Source organism: Prionailurus viverrinus, chromosome C1, assembly GCF_022837055.1.
Source record: "Prionailurus viverrinus isolate Anna chromosome C1, UM_Priviv_1.0, whole genome shotgun sequence".
In the NCBI taxonomy this organism is placed as follows: domain Eukaryota; kingdom Metazoa; phylum Chordata; class Mammalia; order Carnivora; family Felidae; genus Prionailurus; species Prionailurus viverrinus.
In genome coordinates this window covers 134042090-134058441 of record NC_062568.1, presented here as the reverse complement: position 1 = coordinate 134058441, position 16352 = coordinate 134042090, and the positions used below count along the sequence as shown (strand labels likewise).

Below are 16352 nucleotides of genomic sequence, written 5' to 3'. Positions count from 1 at the left end.
CAGATTTTGCTAAAGTGAGCCAAGTCAGGTTGGTACTTATTTCAGGGAAAAATTAAGCCAAGAGCATAAAATGAAGGAAAAAAGAAACTATCTTTGTCTAGTGTTTCCTTTATATGTCAGTGATTAATTTAGGATCGAAATTGTGTTTAAGATCTGAATTGAAAGTTAGCATTACAGTTAAAGTGACATCTGCCCATAGTGTTTATTGAAATGAAGAGATTCTTCTGTTGCCAGTTGCATACCTAACTTTCAGATGGTGGAGAGTGTAGGAAGATGGTATCTTTGCTTTCGGGCAGATGTTGGGGTAGCAGCTTTCACTGCTCAGTTACACAGACTTTCTTTGACATTGTCTTTTCTTGTGGTTTCGTTATTCTGTGTTTATGACTCCCTGCCTCGTCTTCACGTAAAGTGCTGTATTTTGAGTACCTTCACCTTTTTAAAAGACTATTTGTTTTGTAAAATTTACATAAATAATAGTTGCAGTTGCCACTCAACTCCATATCTTTGACTTTAAATACATTATCCAACAAATGTCCCTGCTGCCACATGTCCTCTTCCCTGACTTGAGCTTCTATGTTACTGTCATTATTCTTCCAGTTTAGAAGATTTAAGTGGGGTCAGCTTTGAATGGTGTGTGTGTTGGAGGTTGGAGGGTAGGCTCTCATCTCGCAGAGAGAGTTGACTCCTCACTCAGTCTCTCATCTTTTCCCCTCGGTGATCTGTTTTCCACAGCATTGTTTAAGTAATGTCCCCTAAAGGACACTTTTTCACATTATGTTCTACTTAGAGGCTTACAGTAGCTTAATACTGGTAAATTCTGCTGGATATGCAATACCATTATTCATACGGTTTTAATCTATTTTCTGTTTCCCATTAAATCCTTCATCTTTCTTTACTCATAATCCTCATTCTCTCCTTTGTTTTCCTTGGTCTGTTTGATTTGTTCCTAATGTCATAACCCTCTTTTGCCACCCCAGGCCTTCCTGTCCTGCCACTTATCACATGAAGAGATGGAAATATACTTGTCTCCTATGCTCTGTTTTGTTATTTTTTATTTCTTATTTTATATGTAAATCTTATTTTATTTCTTATTTTATGTGTAAATAACTAAATTGAGGGCAGGGGCAGTATTAGAGATTTTTCTAACAAATTGAACCAAATTTATTCCATTAGGCAAACTTTTAGCCTTTAATATTTGTTAGTTATTTAACTGTACATTAACAGTTACTGTCCTTTTTCTTTATTACACTTGTATATTCACAGTACAGGACAATCATAATACACTGTGCCTCAGGTAATTTAAGTTCTACTGCTACCTTCTGTTATTGGCTAATTGTATGAAGGGAAGTCGTTTGACCTGCCTGGGATTCACTTTTGAAATCTGGATGATAGTTAGATTGAATGATTTATAAGGCTTTTTTCATTTGTGTTTTTAAATTCTTTTAAAATTATATTTAAAAATTACCTGTAGGTAAAATGTCAGCTACTGTATTAAAGCTAGAATAAAGATTTGAATTTAGAAATCAAAAATCTTCACCAAAGTAATGTTTCTTTTAACCTTTAAAAATGCATTAATTTAATTTACTGTGCCTGGTTTATTTTAGACAGGTTACTTGATACTTATTGCTGTTATGCTGGTGTCTCGAACATACTGTGATGTTTGGATGATTCAAAATGGGACACTCATTGAAAGGTACTTTTCTATTCACCTTCCTCCTATATGTATAAAATACTAACTTGTCTCCTATATAACATTATCTTAAGCAAGAAATAGATTCTAAATTACATATAAATATTTAACTCAGGTGATGTATTTGTTCATTTACTTAAATGAGTGTTTCCCATGTGCCAGGCACCATGCTACTCTGTGATAGGGATATATTGGTGAGCAGGAGAGACTCTGTACCAAGCCCTGCAGAGCTGACAGTTTATACAGGGCTCGGGACAAATAAACAAATTAAAAGGCAGTGTATTAAATGCTGTAATAGGGGTTTAAAAAAGTCACCAAGTTGGATATTTGAAATTAATCAGATGATTTGGAGGAAAAGATCAGAACATTTCAGGGAATCACATTGAGAATGTTTACTGGAAAGAAGAAAACAATTCTTAGACATTTTCTTCAATTTTTGAAGTTAGTGCTTTATTATGTTTTTTTCAATATAGTCTTTCTGCATATTATCACTACATTTGATCATTTTGAATTTAAAAACAGTAACAGCTGGGATATTAACATTTATCTTAATAAAGATTTTACTCCTTATGATACCAATTTGAACATCAGAGTAAAATATTTTTCTTGGAATTCTATTTCCTAGTGTGCAATATTTTATCGGAGAATTTCTTAAAGTACTTAATTAATCTAAATTAATTTGTTCATTTTGAATGACAGTACTTAAAATTTTTTAATGTTCCCAAATTTTGAAATAAGGGTTGATTTTTTTTTTTTTTTTTTCTTTCTTGATTTGCTTCTCAGGATTTATAGGATGAGAAAGAATGCTTTGTGCCCTTGTTCTGACTCATCTCTCTAGGAGAATACAGAAAGTCATTTGCAAAGGACTAAAGCCCCAACTACACGTCTTAGAACATGCGTAATTGTGTGGGCTCTTGTAGTCGACACAAGTCTCCCTGAAACCTGTGGTCAGTCCCCTGTCTTTTTCTTTTAATCAGAGTAGTACGTGAACAGCTTAAAAAGGAGTACATGAACTGGACTTAGTCATAAACACACCAGTCCTGTGCCCCATTCTTCCACTTTAACTGTCGCTCCCAGAGTCAGTTCTTTTCTTTTCTTTTGTTTTTACCATTTCATCTCTGTGTCTGCGTTTCAGTGTAACTTACGTTACTGTCCTAGATTTTTCAGTGTTAGAGAACATGCATTTATTTCCTACTTTGGAAGATGAGAATTTGCTCTTTTATACTCCTACCCGTGCTCACCCTCTCATGTTCTACCTCATTTATTGTTAAGTCAGAATTTATTGTTTACGTGATTTTGACTGTTTACCACTGAGCTACATGCTGCACTTTGGTAGTTTCTTTTATGTACAACTTTTTGTTTTTCCTGGCATTTAAAAATCACAAGTTTTTGTTTGTTTGCCTTAGTTCTTTGCCTACTTCTTACTAATTCGGCTCAGACTTCCTGACAAACTGTAAAATCTTTACAGTGTTGTAATATGGTCCTGCACACCAGGATTTGATTTTTATCTCTATTTCCACTGCACCTCATACCTCTTGTCAATTTCTTGTCTTCCTGCTCTACTCAGTATTGATTGCACTTTAGGCTCACTAAATAGCAGTCCTTTTTGAATTTGCTTGTATCATGATCTTGGGAATTTCCTTTATCTTTCTCTTTTGCATTAAATAACCTGTTTTCTGAATCCTTTGTCTCCCTCTTCCTTAGTTTACTTTCTTATTTTGGCAGGTGCAGTCTTTTTCTGAGAAAGGATACCAGGGAAGTAAATTTTTGAGGCCTTCCTTGTAGGTCTGATAGTCTTTCTTCTCCTCTTAAACTTGACTGATAATTTAGGTATTAATGCATTCCAACTTGGAATTCATTTTTTGTTAGAATTTTGAAAACATCACCTGTTTGTTGTCTTCTGTAGAGCTTGGCAGTTCTCAACCTTGGTTGCAGGATGATTTGAATCATCTGGGGAATTTTGAGAAGGAATAATATCTGGGCCCACCCCTACACATTCTGATTCAATTAGTCATTACTTTTTGAAACATCCCAGTGATTCTAATTTGCAGCCATGGTTAAACACTGCTGGTCTAGCTGCCATGTTGGGTGTGGAGGCCCATTCTTGTGCAGATTGCCCTTCCTTGGCAGTACATCTATTTTAAGTCCCTATGGAAGCATTTATTACCATTTTTTTATTGTTCACGTATTGCTGTATTTGGGAATTTTACTGAATATTGCTGTGAATTTTTTTTTTCATTGTTCTGGGCACTAGGTGGGCCTTTTTCTCCCCTCCCCTCCCCAGGTAGGCTTCATGCCCAGTGCAGAGTCTAACGGTGGGGCTTGAACTCACAACCCTGAGATCAAGACCTGAGCTGAGATCTAGTCAGATGCTTAAGTGACTGAGCCACCCAGGTGTCCCACTAGGTGGGTTCTTTTCTTTCTTTCTTTAAAATGTATTTATTTATTTTTGAAAGAGACAGAGCGAGCGGGCAAGGGGCAGAGAGAGAGGGAGAATTCCAAGCAGGTCCCAAGCGCTGTCAGCACAGAGCCTGATGCAGGGTTCGAACTCACAAACTGTGAGATCATGACCCGAGCTGAAACCAAGAGCCAGATGCTTAATTGACTGAGCCACCCACGCACCCCATAGGTGAGCTTTTTTCAATTTGAGGAACTCATTCTGCATTCTGAGATACTGTCTTGTGCTTCTGAAAAATTTTTTTCTCTCCTTTTTTTCTGGAATCCTTATTACTTGAGTGTTGGAACCCTAGACTGATCATCTGATTCTTATAATTTCTCTACTGTTTTCATCTCTTACATTTTCAAGGAAATTTCCTTTTACTGTATCATCCAGTGAATCTGTATTTGTCATAATTTTATTTCCAAGAGTTATCTTTTTGTATGGATGTTCATTTTTAGAGCAGTCATTCTTTCAAGTGTGTGACTTTCTTTCCTTTTTTCTTTCCTCCCTTCTTCCTTTCTTTCCTTCCTTTTCTCTCTCTCTCTCTCTCTCTCTCTCTCTCTCTGTCTTTTCTCTCTCACTGTCACTCTCACTCTCTCCCTGTCTCCCTGCATTGTTTCTGTTTCCTTCTTGGCCCTTTGTTCTCATCTTTGTTGTTTATGTTAGCAACTCTGTCACTCTTGCCTCTCTATTCACATTTAAAAGTAAGGGCTGAAGGAAGCCAAGTTGAGGGCTTATTGACGGTCTGGTCTTCCTGAATAGTGTTTTACAGACAGTCTGGTCATTTTTGTGTGTGTACTCTAGTGAGGAATTCACTAAAAAATTCTAAGAAGTTTGTCAAAAACATAAGTGTTTATTCATTGCTGCTAGCATATCAGCTTTGGAGGATCAATTTTATTGCTAAGTTCTGTTTATATGGGCTGTGTGCCTAAGTAATTTGAGTCTTTTGTATAACGTAGAGAAGACATTTATACCCTTTTACATGATTGTAGAATTTATAGTTTTTCCTTTGATGACTTTATTATCTAAATGCCATATCTATTAATAAAAATACAGTCTCACCAATTACAGCATTGTTAAATACTTAACAGCAAAAAATGTGCAGGTTATATACACTATGAACTTATTAGCTATCTGTGTAGAAAGTTACATATTATCTATAAATAACCTTGCACAACCTTGGTATAGTATAGGAAAAGTAGTTTATTTCGTAAACTTTTTTCCCCTTTTATTTACATTTTGTGATTTCACATTTTGTAATCTAAAATAATATTTACTCTTATACACTATGGATTTCCAACTTTAACTGAATAGACACTGATATTAGTTTTCTCACAGACTTAATGCCCTGGAGAAAATGCATTGCCAAGAGTAGGTGGTACATTATTTGGTGATGATGGACAGGAGGAAGATTATTATCTGTCATAAGCCAGGTTATAATTCTGTTAGATAGAGTAATCAATTTGTTGGGTACTCAGTTTTAAAATGTAGTTTTGAGATGTAGGAAAAAAATGAAAAACAAAACTACTTAAGGGTTTCTAAATAACATATTATTTTGATACTATTTAAACGTACAGAAGAGTTGCAAGAACAGTGCAAGGAGCTTCCTTACACTCTTAACCCATGTTCATCAATTGTGAAATGGTCATTTTAAAGTTAATTGTTAATTCTCTCCTTGATAAATATTTTTGAGCTTCTATGTATGAGATCTTTGATCTTTGGTTAAATTTAACATCTTTAAATGTGAATTCGTAATATGAAAGTTTTATTTGAAAAATAACACATTCCTCTAACTCGGTACTAATGCCACATTGTAAATTGGTTTATCTGTCTTTTCCTTTTTGCCTCTGCCACGGAGGTTTAGATTCATGTATTTCTCCTAAAAAAAAAAAAAAAAAAAACAGTCTCAAAAAGACTCATGATGGTCCGTAATGTACATTTTAATATCCCTTACATGTTTATTTGTTAGCAGTGGCTAAAAGCTTTGGAGTATGGGCACATTTTAATAGGACAGACTCCTTCTTTAAGGTAGAGAGGAGAATCCTTCATACCTTGTTGCTGCTATAGTGGAATCATAAAGATATATTTTATTTTCACCCAGGCTACAGGCAGCATTTTAAAATCACCAAATCATCATTTATAAAAGGCTTAAATGTTTTGGAAGTAATAATGATGTAAATAAACTGTAAAATTATTCTTTATTATTATTTTTCCTTTGCAGCGGAATAATAAGCAGAAATAAGGCTTTATTCAAGAAACCATTTTTTAAATTTATAGCTGCTACTCCAATGGTAAACCATTGCTGAATGATAGCATGTGCTTTACCAAGTTTTATAATCTTGTGTGTTTCACAGCTTGGGCTAAAGCTAAAGCACTTTGGTTTTATGTAAAGTTTGGTTCAAGTCATTTTAACTTAAACCTCTAAACTTTTTGTACTGTCTTAATTGCTTCTTGTTTTTAATATTCTTTAAAAAAAATTTTTTTAATGTTTATTTTTGAGAGAGAGAGAGAGAGAGACAGAGCATGAGTGGGGGAGGAGCAGAGAGAGAGGGAGACACAAAACAGGCTCCAGGCTCAGAGCTGTCAGCACGGAGCCCGACGCAGGGCTCGAACTCACGAACGGTCAGATCATGACCTGAGCTGAAGTCGGATGCTTAACTGACTAAGCCACCCAGATGCCCCTTTAATTTTCTTGTTTCTACAAACATTTTTATATGATTCTATTTTAGCTTTTTCTAGTTCAACATAAAATTAAAAAACAAATTGTTTAGCACTTCTATCAAATTTGGACTATTAATTTTTTATCAGTCTAAAGGAGCATTTCCCTAAGTATGTCCTGTCTATGTATGACAGAAGAGATGCTACACGCTATAGAACTGTCTCAAAAGAGTTTCAGTGCAACACGTCATACTGTAAGAGCTTTGAGAAGACCTTTTGTAAAGACATTTGCTAGCTTTGTTTAGCCCAGATTTTCCAAATTTATTTGACCATACAACTTTTTTGCTCTAAAAGACCAGTTAACATTACATGGCATTATTCACCTATTCCCTCATAAAAATAAAATTATTACCATATTATTTTTTTGTGGTGTGGAGCTAGGTTTTGTTTTGTTCTGTTTTTTCAGTTATTTTGAAAGAGCAGAGGAGGGGCAGAGAGAGAGAGAATCCCAAGCAGACCCTGTGCTGTCAGCATGGAACCCAACTCTGGGCTTGATTCTACAAACTGAGATCATGACCTAAGCCAAAATCAAGAGTCAGATGCTTAACCGACTGAGCCACCCAGGTCCCCGTGGAGCTAGGTTAAATCATTTAGTGCATTGTTTTTCAAAATATATTTTACTTATATTTGAATATTAATAAATGCTATTTGAGAAAAGAGTGTGTGACCAAAGAAGTTCTATCATTTTAGTAGATCACAGACATAAGGTACTCAGAGATCCTTTACTTATATGATAGTTTTCAAAAAAGTAGTGGAACCCTTACTTTGAATAAGTTCTTAATGGATATTTTTAGAACAGATAAATATGTAAAACAAATGAACTAAAAGAAGAGTTGGTTTAGTTTAAGTGTGTTAACACCTCTGAAGCCTCTGCAAAACCATCCTGAGGCTCTGAGGAACCCCACTAATCTACTTTCTGATTTATCATTTAGTCCTGGGGTCAGCAAACAAGCCTCCACAGGACAAATCCCACTGCCATCTGCTTTGGAAAATTTTATTAGGACACAGCCAGTCTCATTCTTGGCTGTTCTTGCTTCTGCATCTGCAGAATTGAGTAGTTGGAACAGAGACCTTCCTGCCCACGAAAGCTTAAAATATTTACTCTTGACCTTTTGCAGTGAGTTTGCTGATCTGTCATTAGTCTGTCTCTGCAATTAGTTCATACAAATGAGAATCATGGTATTAAAATATTTAAAAACAAAGAAATATTAGCTAATTTCATCCATAATAACCCATTCCTGACTCTATAAAGTTAATTGTTTTGCCATCTAAGCTCCTTTTGTGGCAATTTAAGCCTTTTTTTAAATTGCCATTTTTACTAAGGAAAGAACTAAGGAAATTATTCGTATTTGATTTTGCCATTTATAGAGGGATTTGCAGGCAGCCTATGTAAAATGATTAAATTTCAAAAGTTAGAAACATGTTTTTGCAAGAAAATGTTTTTCAGCACCTTTTTTTCTTATTGATTCTTTTGAGTCAATAAAAATTTCCAAGAGTAATTTTAGAGCTTTACAGGGTTTTTAGTGTGAAATATTGCTTCTTTTGCAACTAATGCATTGCATGTGGTGGTTTGCAGTGGTATCATTGGTCGTAGCAGGAAAGATTTCAAGAGATACTTATTCAACTTCATCGCTGCCATGCCTCTCGTAAGTGTAATTCTTTAAAAATCTTTACATACGGACAAATTTGTATCTTACTAAAATCGTCAAAGATTTGTTTGTACTTCTTAACTTTAAAGATTTATGGTACTAAGTTCCTATTCTGAGTTTAGTTTTGTAACTTACAGCAGAATCTTTCAATGTAAACCTTTATCCTAGATAGAAAAATAAATTGGATTGATGTGTATTTTTTTTTTTTTTTAACCTTTAGGCCAGAGTATCTCTGATGTTTAGTAGCATTGCACTTGATGGTAGTAGTGCCCCTCCCCCAGTTTTGATGACCAAGTATGTCTCTAGGACATTGCCATATGTTCCATGGAGGCTGGGGTGGGGGTAGGCGCGGTGGCAAAATCACCCTGGTTGAGAACCATTGCTTTAGGCCATTTATAGTAACTTGAACCACTGATGTAGTTTAAGTTAAATTGGATTTATTTATTTATTTGTTTGTTTAAAATGGGAATTTATTATCTATTTATTAAAAATAAAGGTCAGTGTTTGGTTTAAATCATAAGTGATTTTCTTAGCTTGGTTCTTTATTATCACTATAAAAATTTTAATATAAATATATCAGTGAAAAAAACTTGATGGTAAAATCCAGTTAATCAGAAAATATGTCAGAGATTTAATAAAGCTTGAGGAATATACATACATGGCTTTTAGACCTTTAAAAAATTGAGATAAGTAGTATAGATATCAGTAAAAGATTGAGATTCAGTAGGCGGCCAGTGTTTTCTTGAGAAAATGTTCATGTAAATGAGTTTGGAACTGTGGAAGAATTAATTTATTAATTTTAATATAATGATGGAAAAGAAATAAAGATGACTCTAGAAATACTCTGGAAATGGTATTAGTTGGTGTGAAACTTAGAGTACTTTTTCTTTAACAAATGCAAATGAAAATAGAATTTCATTGTCTAGGGTTGTCAGTGCTTGTAGTAGGAAACAAAATATAAATGCAAATGTTAGGACTCCTTTACATTGGATACAAAGGTGACAGATTAGGCTTTTTGTTTGTTTACAAAAAAAGTAGCAAGGTGCTTCTCATAATTGATGATACTAACATATTCTAAAATTGAGTGTCAAGTTAGGTTTTAATAATATATCACGATAGTATAGCCAATTGCATTTGGTTTAGCATATTGTCTTTGTATCTTTGTAAACTCTAAGTAAAACAGAACTGAAGTACATCAGTTTGGACTGTTGGTAATAAAAATCATAGGATTTAGGGACATACCCAATGAAAGAGAAATAAATTGTAATTTTATAAGTAGAACTGTAGTGAAACCAGTAATATCTGTTTGTTTCAGATCTCTCTGGTTAATAACTTCTTGAAGTTTGGGTTAAATGAGCTCAAACTGTGCTTCCGCGTAAGACTAACTAAATACCTCTATGAGGAGTATCTCCAGTAAGTGATAACCTATTTTTGTATTAAAAATGCTTAAATCGAATAGAAATGCTTATGATACTGAGATATAGAGGTTTTTCCTTTGTATTGAATATGTTTTTCAAGGGAATTGCTCTTGGACCCAGAAGCATACAGGGAAAGCCCTCAGTAATTTAGACTCTCCTACGGGCCTTTCCGTTAATTGACAAGTCATCCTTCTCTGGATGTTCTTCCTTGTTTCTAAAATCAGTTAGGACAATCTTTAGGGACTCTTCCAGCTCCGGACTTTTCTGTTTCTATGAATTTACACTATGTGCTAAAATGTGATTGTTTTAATGTCATTTTTTTACTGCTATTATAGAGCTTTCACATATTATAAAATGGGAAATCTGGACAACAGAATAGCCAATCCAGACCAGCTGCTTACACAAGATGTAGAAAAGTTTTGTAACAGTGTAGTTGATCTGTATTCAAATCTTAGTAAGGTAAGTTTCTTTATTTTCTTTTTTTAAACTATCAGAAAATTATAGGTTCATTCAATTATTTCAACACATGGATGTTTTGATAAAGTAATAGAATTAAACAATATTACAAGTAGAAAGAGCCTTTTGTTTTATAGGTGCAGACATATAGAAACCAGAAAAGGTGGTACTAGATTTGGGGTTCCATCTTAGGTCCTTGTATTCAGTGTCTTTACACTACATTGAGAAACTACTGAGTTACTCATGGTTCATTATCACAGTAGAGCTTCCTTGGTTGTTGGAAGGTGATACATGTTTTTCCCACTTGATGGTCAGTAGACATTGGTCATGCTGTCTCTATTTTAAGTTTTTAAGAACTGTTTCTTTTATGTATTTGTTGATCTATATACTGTTATAGTACATTATATATAGTGGGAACTCTGCGTGTTGACAAGTATGTGTTAAATGTTGAATAGTATTTCGGGGCGCCTGGGTGGCACAGTCGGTTAAGCGTCCGACTTCAGCCAGGTCACGATCTCGCGGTCCGGGAGTTTGAGCCCCGCGTCAGGCTCTGGGCTGATGGCTCAGAGCCTGGAGCCTGCTTCCGATTCTGTGTCTCCCTCTCTCTCTGCCCCTCCCCCGTTCATGCTCTGTCTCTCTCTGTCCCAAAAATAAATAAACGTTGGAAAAAAAAAAAAATTTAAAATGTTGAATAGTATTTTATATTTGTTGTGTTAGCTATATATCTATGCATTCCAGTTCTTTTTAATTCCTTACCTTCTAATATTTACGTTACAGCCATTTTTAGACATAGTTTTGTATATCTTCAAGTTAACAAGTGCAATAGGAGCTCAGGTGAGTTTAATCTCTTTTAAATTGCTCTAATATGGTGTTGTAAATAGCTGGAGTGTTTGTAGGAGTTTTTATATATCTCAAAGAATGTGCTTTTATGACATGTACCTAATAAAGTCTAGTTTATAAACTCATACTGTACTAGAGACTTAGAAAGTATTGTAATTTGGTGTTTTAATTTTCCTTAAGGCAGATACTTGGAAAGTTTCTGTGGCATTTATAACCGGAAGTGCTTTAACAATGACATACATGTACTTACTGTTGTAAAGTAATGGCTAAATAAGAGATTTGGAGGCAGCCATTTTAATATGAAACCTGAATGTTAAAATGTCAGAAATACCTTTAGAGTGGCTATAACTGTTTATTACATCATATATAATTTTATAAAAATGTAAATGGTTGACTATCTCATGAGCCTTATTACCCTGTCTTTCTGATACTTGTGTTGGTAAGAATGACCTTTAGATTTTCTCTGAGTATTCTCATTGAAGTATTACTTTAGGCATTTAATACATTATTGTTACATATTTATCACACAACCATGTAATAACGTGGCCATTGAATATATATATGTGCACGTGTATGTGTACACATTTTGTAGTTGAGAATATGTGATTTCTATAGTGGATTTAGCTTTTTTTCCAGAATACTGGGAAAGTAGTTTTTTATTTGAATTCTCTTATCTACCTTACTAACCTTTTGCTACCCTGTGATCCAAGTTTAATCATTCTTCTAGTTTGTTTTTACTATAAGCAAGTGAATAGGCCTAATGCCTCTCATCTGTGTGCTCCAATATTTTTATGGTACTTAGTACATTTTTATACTTAAATAATCTTTCCATGTATCCCTGTTATCCAATTCTGATTCTCAAAGATAGAAACTATGTTTTAGTTCTTTCCTTTGCCCATTCTTGCAGTAATTGTTGAACTGCATTGAATCAATCATATTTAATTAAAAAAAAAATTGAATACACATTATAGTCCACACATCTTGTGTTAGGTGGTAAGGATAAAAAGATGAATAAGACACAGTTCCTGCTGAAGAAGGTTTACAATCTAATAAAAGAATAGATATTCAGATTATTATAAGGTCGAGTGCTAAGTTCAGTAACAGAAGTTTGAATAAAATCTTTAGTGTCCGGAAGAATTGGAGGTGATATTTGAGCTGCTCTGAGGAGGATAAGTAGGCATCCATTAGATATGTCAGGTTTGCCAGGCATAAGAACAACTTCATTGAATGGCGTGTTCAGGAAGTTGTTTTTTCAGCATGGCGGAACATACGATATAGGTGGGAGTGAGGGAGTACCTGTGATGAACTTGGAGAGGTGAGCTTAAAGCTTCTCCCTTGGGTTGGTCAGTGGGTGATGTGGTGACTCACCAAGTTACAAGCTGTGGCAGCTGCAGGCAAGATGTAGAGGGAAGGGCAATTAGAGCTGGCTTGGGGGACTTTGCTTGAGGCCCTACAGAGTAGTGAGGTGTTAAGTGTATGGTACTTACTTGGAGATACTGTCTTGGATTCTTAAGAGTGATGGGGGTAGAGATAAAAATTTGGGAGAAGAGGTCTAAGGAAGAAACCTCAGGGAATATTAACATTCTAGGAGAAGGCAAAAAAAAGAGGTCTGAGACTTTCTGTGGAATCTTAAGGGAATATCAGGAAGAGTTTCATCAGAAGAGTTTTAGATGCTATAGGAAGAGTGTAGACTGCAATTAGGAATTTTTGGGTGAACAAATTCAGGAGAGCGTACAGTGTTGGAGGAAGAGTTGATGAGTAGTTAAAAGGATGAAATGCCCAGTGTGTCCTTTCTCAAAAAAGAGTTAAGGGGAAAAAATTAACCAAAAGAGCAGTTTTTCTCAAAGCCACTGGAGCTAATTATAGAAATTGTACATGTTGCATCTGGTGAATGTATTATGATATCCTTAAACTTTGTATATTCTCTCTTCCAATAATAATAGGGCCCAGCAAGTATGATGGCCTACTTGATTGTTTCCGGGCTATTCCTAACTCGACTTAGAAGACCTGTTGGTAAGATGACAATAACTGAGCAAAAGTATGAGGGAGAGTATAGATATGTCAATTCCCGGCTCATCACCAACAGGTAAGGAGCAATGTATTAAAGGAATTTAGCTGTGGGGCACCTGGGTGACCCAGTCAGTTAAGCGTCCGACTTTGGCTCAGGTCATGATCTCATGGTTCGCGAGTTCGAGTCCCACATCAGGCTCTGTGCTGTCAGCACAGAGGCTGCTTTAGATCTCTGTCCCCCTCTCTTTCTGCCCTTCCTCTGCTCCCACTCCCTCTCTCAAAAATAAACAAACATTAAAAAATAATAATCATTAAAAAATGAAGGAATTTAGCGGTATTAAAAATGTGTTTTTATGAATATTGATGTCATGTAAGTTAATTCCAAAAAGTATGGTAGACAGTGTTACTAAAATTGTGTTTGTGAATTTCCCTCTTTTGAAAATATACATTATGAAAGATAATCAGTTTTATACAAGAGTAATCTTCCACATTTCTAATTGTTTTTCTTAACTGTGTAGTATCCTTGGTTCACCTCTTCATATCTTTTATTGACTAATTTTCTGTTCATTTCACTTTAAACATGCTCAAAATATAATTCAAATTCTGATTTACTTACAATACTTCTTCAAGGAAAATTCTATCTCAGCTTATCCACAAATACTTTTGAGACTGTTTGGAATTCTTAGTAATTCAGTCTTCCTGCATCTGTCTCTATTTTCCTATTTTCCAGATAGTTTCCAAAATAGGAAGAAAAAGTATTAGGCTTTGGAGCCAGCCTGACTAGTTTCAAAATCTGCCTCCTCCATTTACCAGTTATATATTATACAACTTTCGGCAAGTTAGTTATAGCTTCACTTTTCTTGTTTATGATAGATATATAGGGCTGTTGTGAGGATTAAATATGAAATATATACAAAGCTTCCAGCACAGGTTTTGATATGTAGTTTGTACTCAGTAAATTTTCTCATGTATTAATGTATGTATATATTAATCTGTCAACCTTACCTCATTTTGAGAATCCTGATCTTTATTTAGTACCCCATAAGCATTTACAGACTTATTCACAATGCTTTTTTTAGGGGCACCTGGGTGGCTCAGTTGGTTAAACGTCTGACTCTTGACTTCAGTTCAGGTTATGATCTCACGGTTCGTGGGCTTGAGCCCTGGTCAGGCTCTGCGCTGACAGTGTGGAGCCTGCTTGGGATTCTCTCTTTGTCCCTCTCTTTCTCTGCCCCTCCTCTGCTTTCTCTCTCTCTCTCTCTCTCTCTCTCTCTCAAAATAAATAAATAAACTTAAAAAATATTTTAAAAATATTACTCTTTTAATAATTCCCTCTTCCTTTATTTCCTTGCATTGCTAAAATGGTACCAATGTTAAATAGAATTTTGTGCCGTAGGGAGGCTGAGGAATAGATGATTGGTTGAGTAGAGAGGTGATTTACCAAGTGAATGGAAGATGGTATCAGCTAGAATGCTTTCTTTTACAAGAAACAGAAAACCCTGATTCAGGTGGCTGTAACAATAAGGACATTTACTACTTGACATAAGAACTCATAAGATGCCTGTTCCAGGCACAGCATGATCAGGGCTCTGGCTTCTTTTATGTTCTCTTGGCTCAGCCCTCCTTTATACGTTCCTCTTTTCCTCAGCCTAAGTTTTCTTGTGATTACAAGATGGCGAAGCAGTTCCAGATGTCACCAGCACTCCTCCCCTGTAAAAAGTCCAGAAATCAGTCCATCTCTTCACGAGAGCAGGAAAACTTTCCCGGAAGTCCCATGGCTGACTTTGTTTCACCTCTCATTGACCAGAATTATCCCTTACCCATGTCTGAAGCAGTCACAGTAAAGTGATTGCCTGAGACCAAATGGAACTCATTCCTTGTAGATAGATAACTAAGAAAATTAGAGTTCTCTTAGGAAGAGGATGTGGAAGAGAATTAATGGTAGATGCCCAGCCATAGTATTCTAGGATGTTTTTGCCCTTTCAGGTTTTAGATTGGGGCTAAAATGACTCAGTGGAATGTTCACTTTATCTTCTTCCATGGGCTTAAATGTGCAGAGGAGGTAGAAGGAAGCGAGAAACTAATTATAGGTATAGAATTGTTTTTAAACTGGAACTCTGATACCCTGGGGCTCGATATGATTGTGTCAAGGAAATGGTGAAACACAGGTCAAACGTGATTCATTTTTATACGAAGTTAATTTTACTTGAAGGGGCTGAGGCAAGAGCTACCTTGTTTTTATAATGGGAAAAATGCAGGTACATTTTGGAGTAGAATATGCAATTCACATAAATTTTTAAGGGAAAAAGAGACTTTAAGGAAATATTGGGTGTTTATTGAAGGCTTTTCAACTCTGCCCTCTAGACTCCTATGTAAATCTTTACTTTTCTCTGCTGTAAGAGCTACTTTTCGGGGAATGTTTACATCATACTGATGTATGGGAAGACTAGACTTGAGGGTCAGGTATGGTTTACAATCTTATCTGCTTATGGGAAGACTAGACTTGAGGGTCAGGTACGGTTTACAATCTACATCTGACTTGCTAGCTGTATGATAACAGATTTTCTTAACTGCACTGAACCTTTCTTCATCCGTAAGAATGCCCTTTTTCTTCTAGTCAAGATTCTTGTGGCCCTTATGGACCCATTCAGTCCAGCTCAAGAAAAGGAGAGTTGTTGTGAGGAAATGGTGGGGTTCCCAGAATAAGAATGACTGTTCAGCTGGGCCTCCTGGAAGCTGGCACTGTGAAATCATTTGGAGTTGGTTTGCTTTTCAGTCTTTCAAAGGCTACATGTCATGGCATCGCTCAGTAGCTTCTTCTACCTGTTATTTATCCTCTCCCTCCTGTGTGTAGGGTCTGTACTCCATTTGTCATCTATAATGGCTGTCCCAGCCCTGCTTTCCTATATATCATAGCAGCTTCCTTCTTATTTTTTATTAAAGAAATTAATTAAATTTCTGAGGACTCACCCGGCACATCTTTTCCAACCAGGCTACAGGTGGCATATGCAACATATGGCTGCAGTTCAGTCTGTGATCCGGTTAGGTGTGTGTTCCTGTGCTGTCTGGTCAGCTGAGCTTGGAGCAGGATCTCCAGCACAGAACTGTGGCAAGACACACCCATTAAGCCT

At 35.7% G+C, this 16352-nt stretch overlaps 1 protein-coding gene across 4 annotated transcripts in view; it reads left to right on the top strand.

Annotated features, from left to right (window-relative positions):
* Positions 1-16352, top strand: part of ABCD3 (ATP binding cassette subfamily D member 3) — an 82375-nt gene that overhangs the window by 34735 nt on the left and 31288 nt on the right. For 2 of the 4 annotated variants that reach the window (XM_047870649.1, XM_047870650.1), the window contains 6 exons: positions 1605-1693; positions 8425-8494; positions 9813-9910; positions 10251-10374; positions 11149-11205; positions 13155-13297. In XM_047870649.1, coding sequence (XP_047726605.1) covers positions 1605-1693; positions 8425-8494; positions 9813-9910; positions 10251-10374; positions 11149-11205; positions 13155-13297 — 581 coding nt within the window. Of the gene's footprint in view, positions 1-1604; positions 1694-2473; positions 2638-8424; positions 8495-9812; positions 9911-10250; positions 10375-11148; positions 11206-13154; positions 13298-16352 lie in introns of those variants that run through there. The other 2 variants (XM_047870652.1, XM_047870651.1) reach the window with 2 other exon arrangements.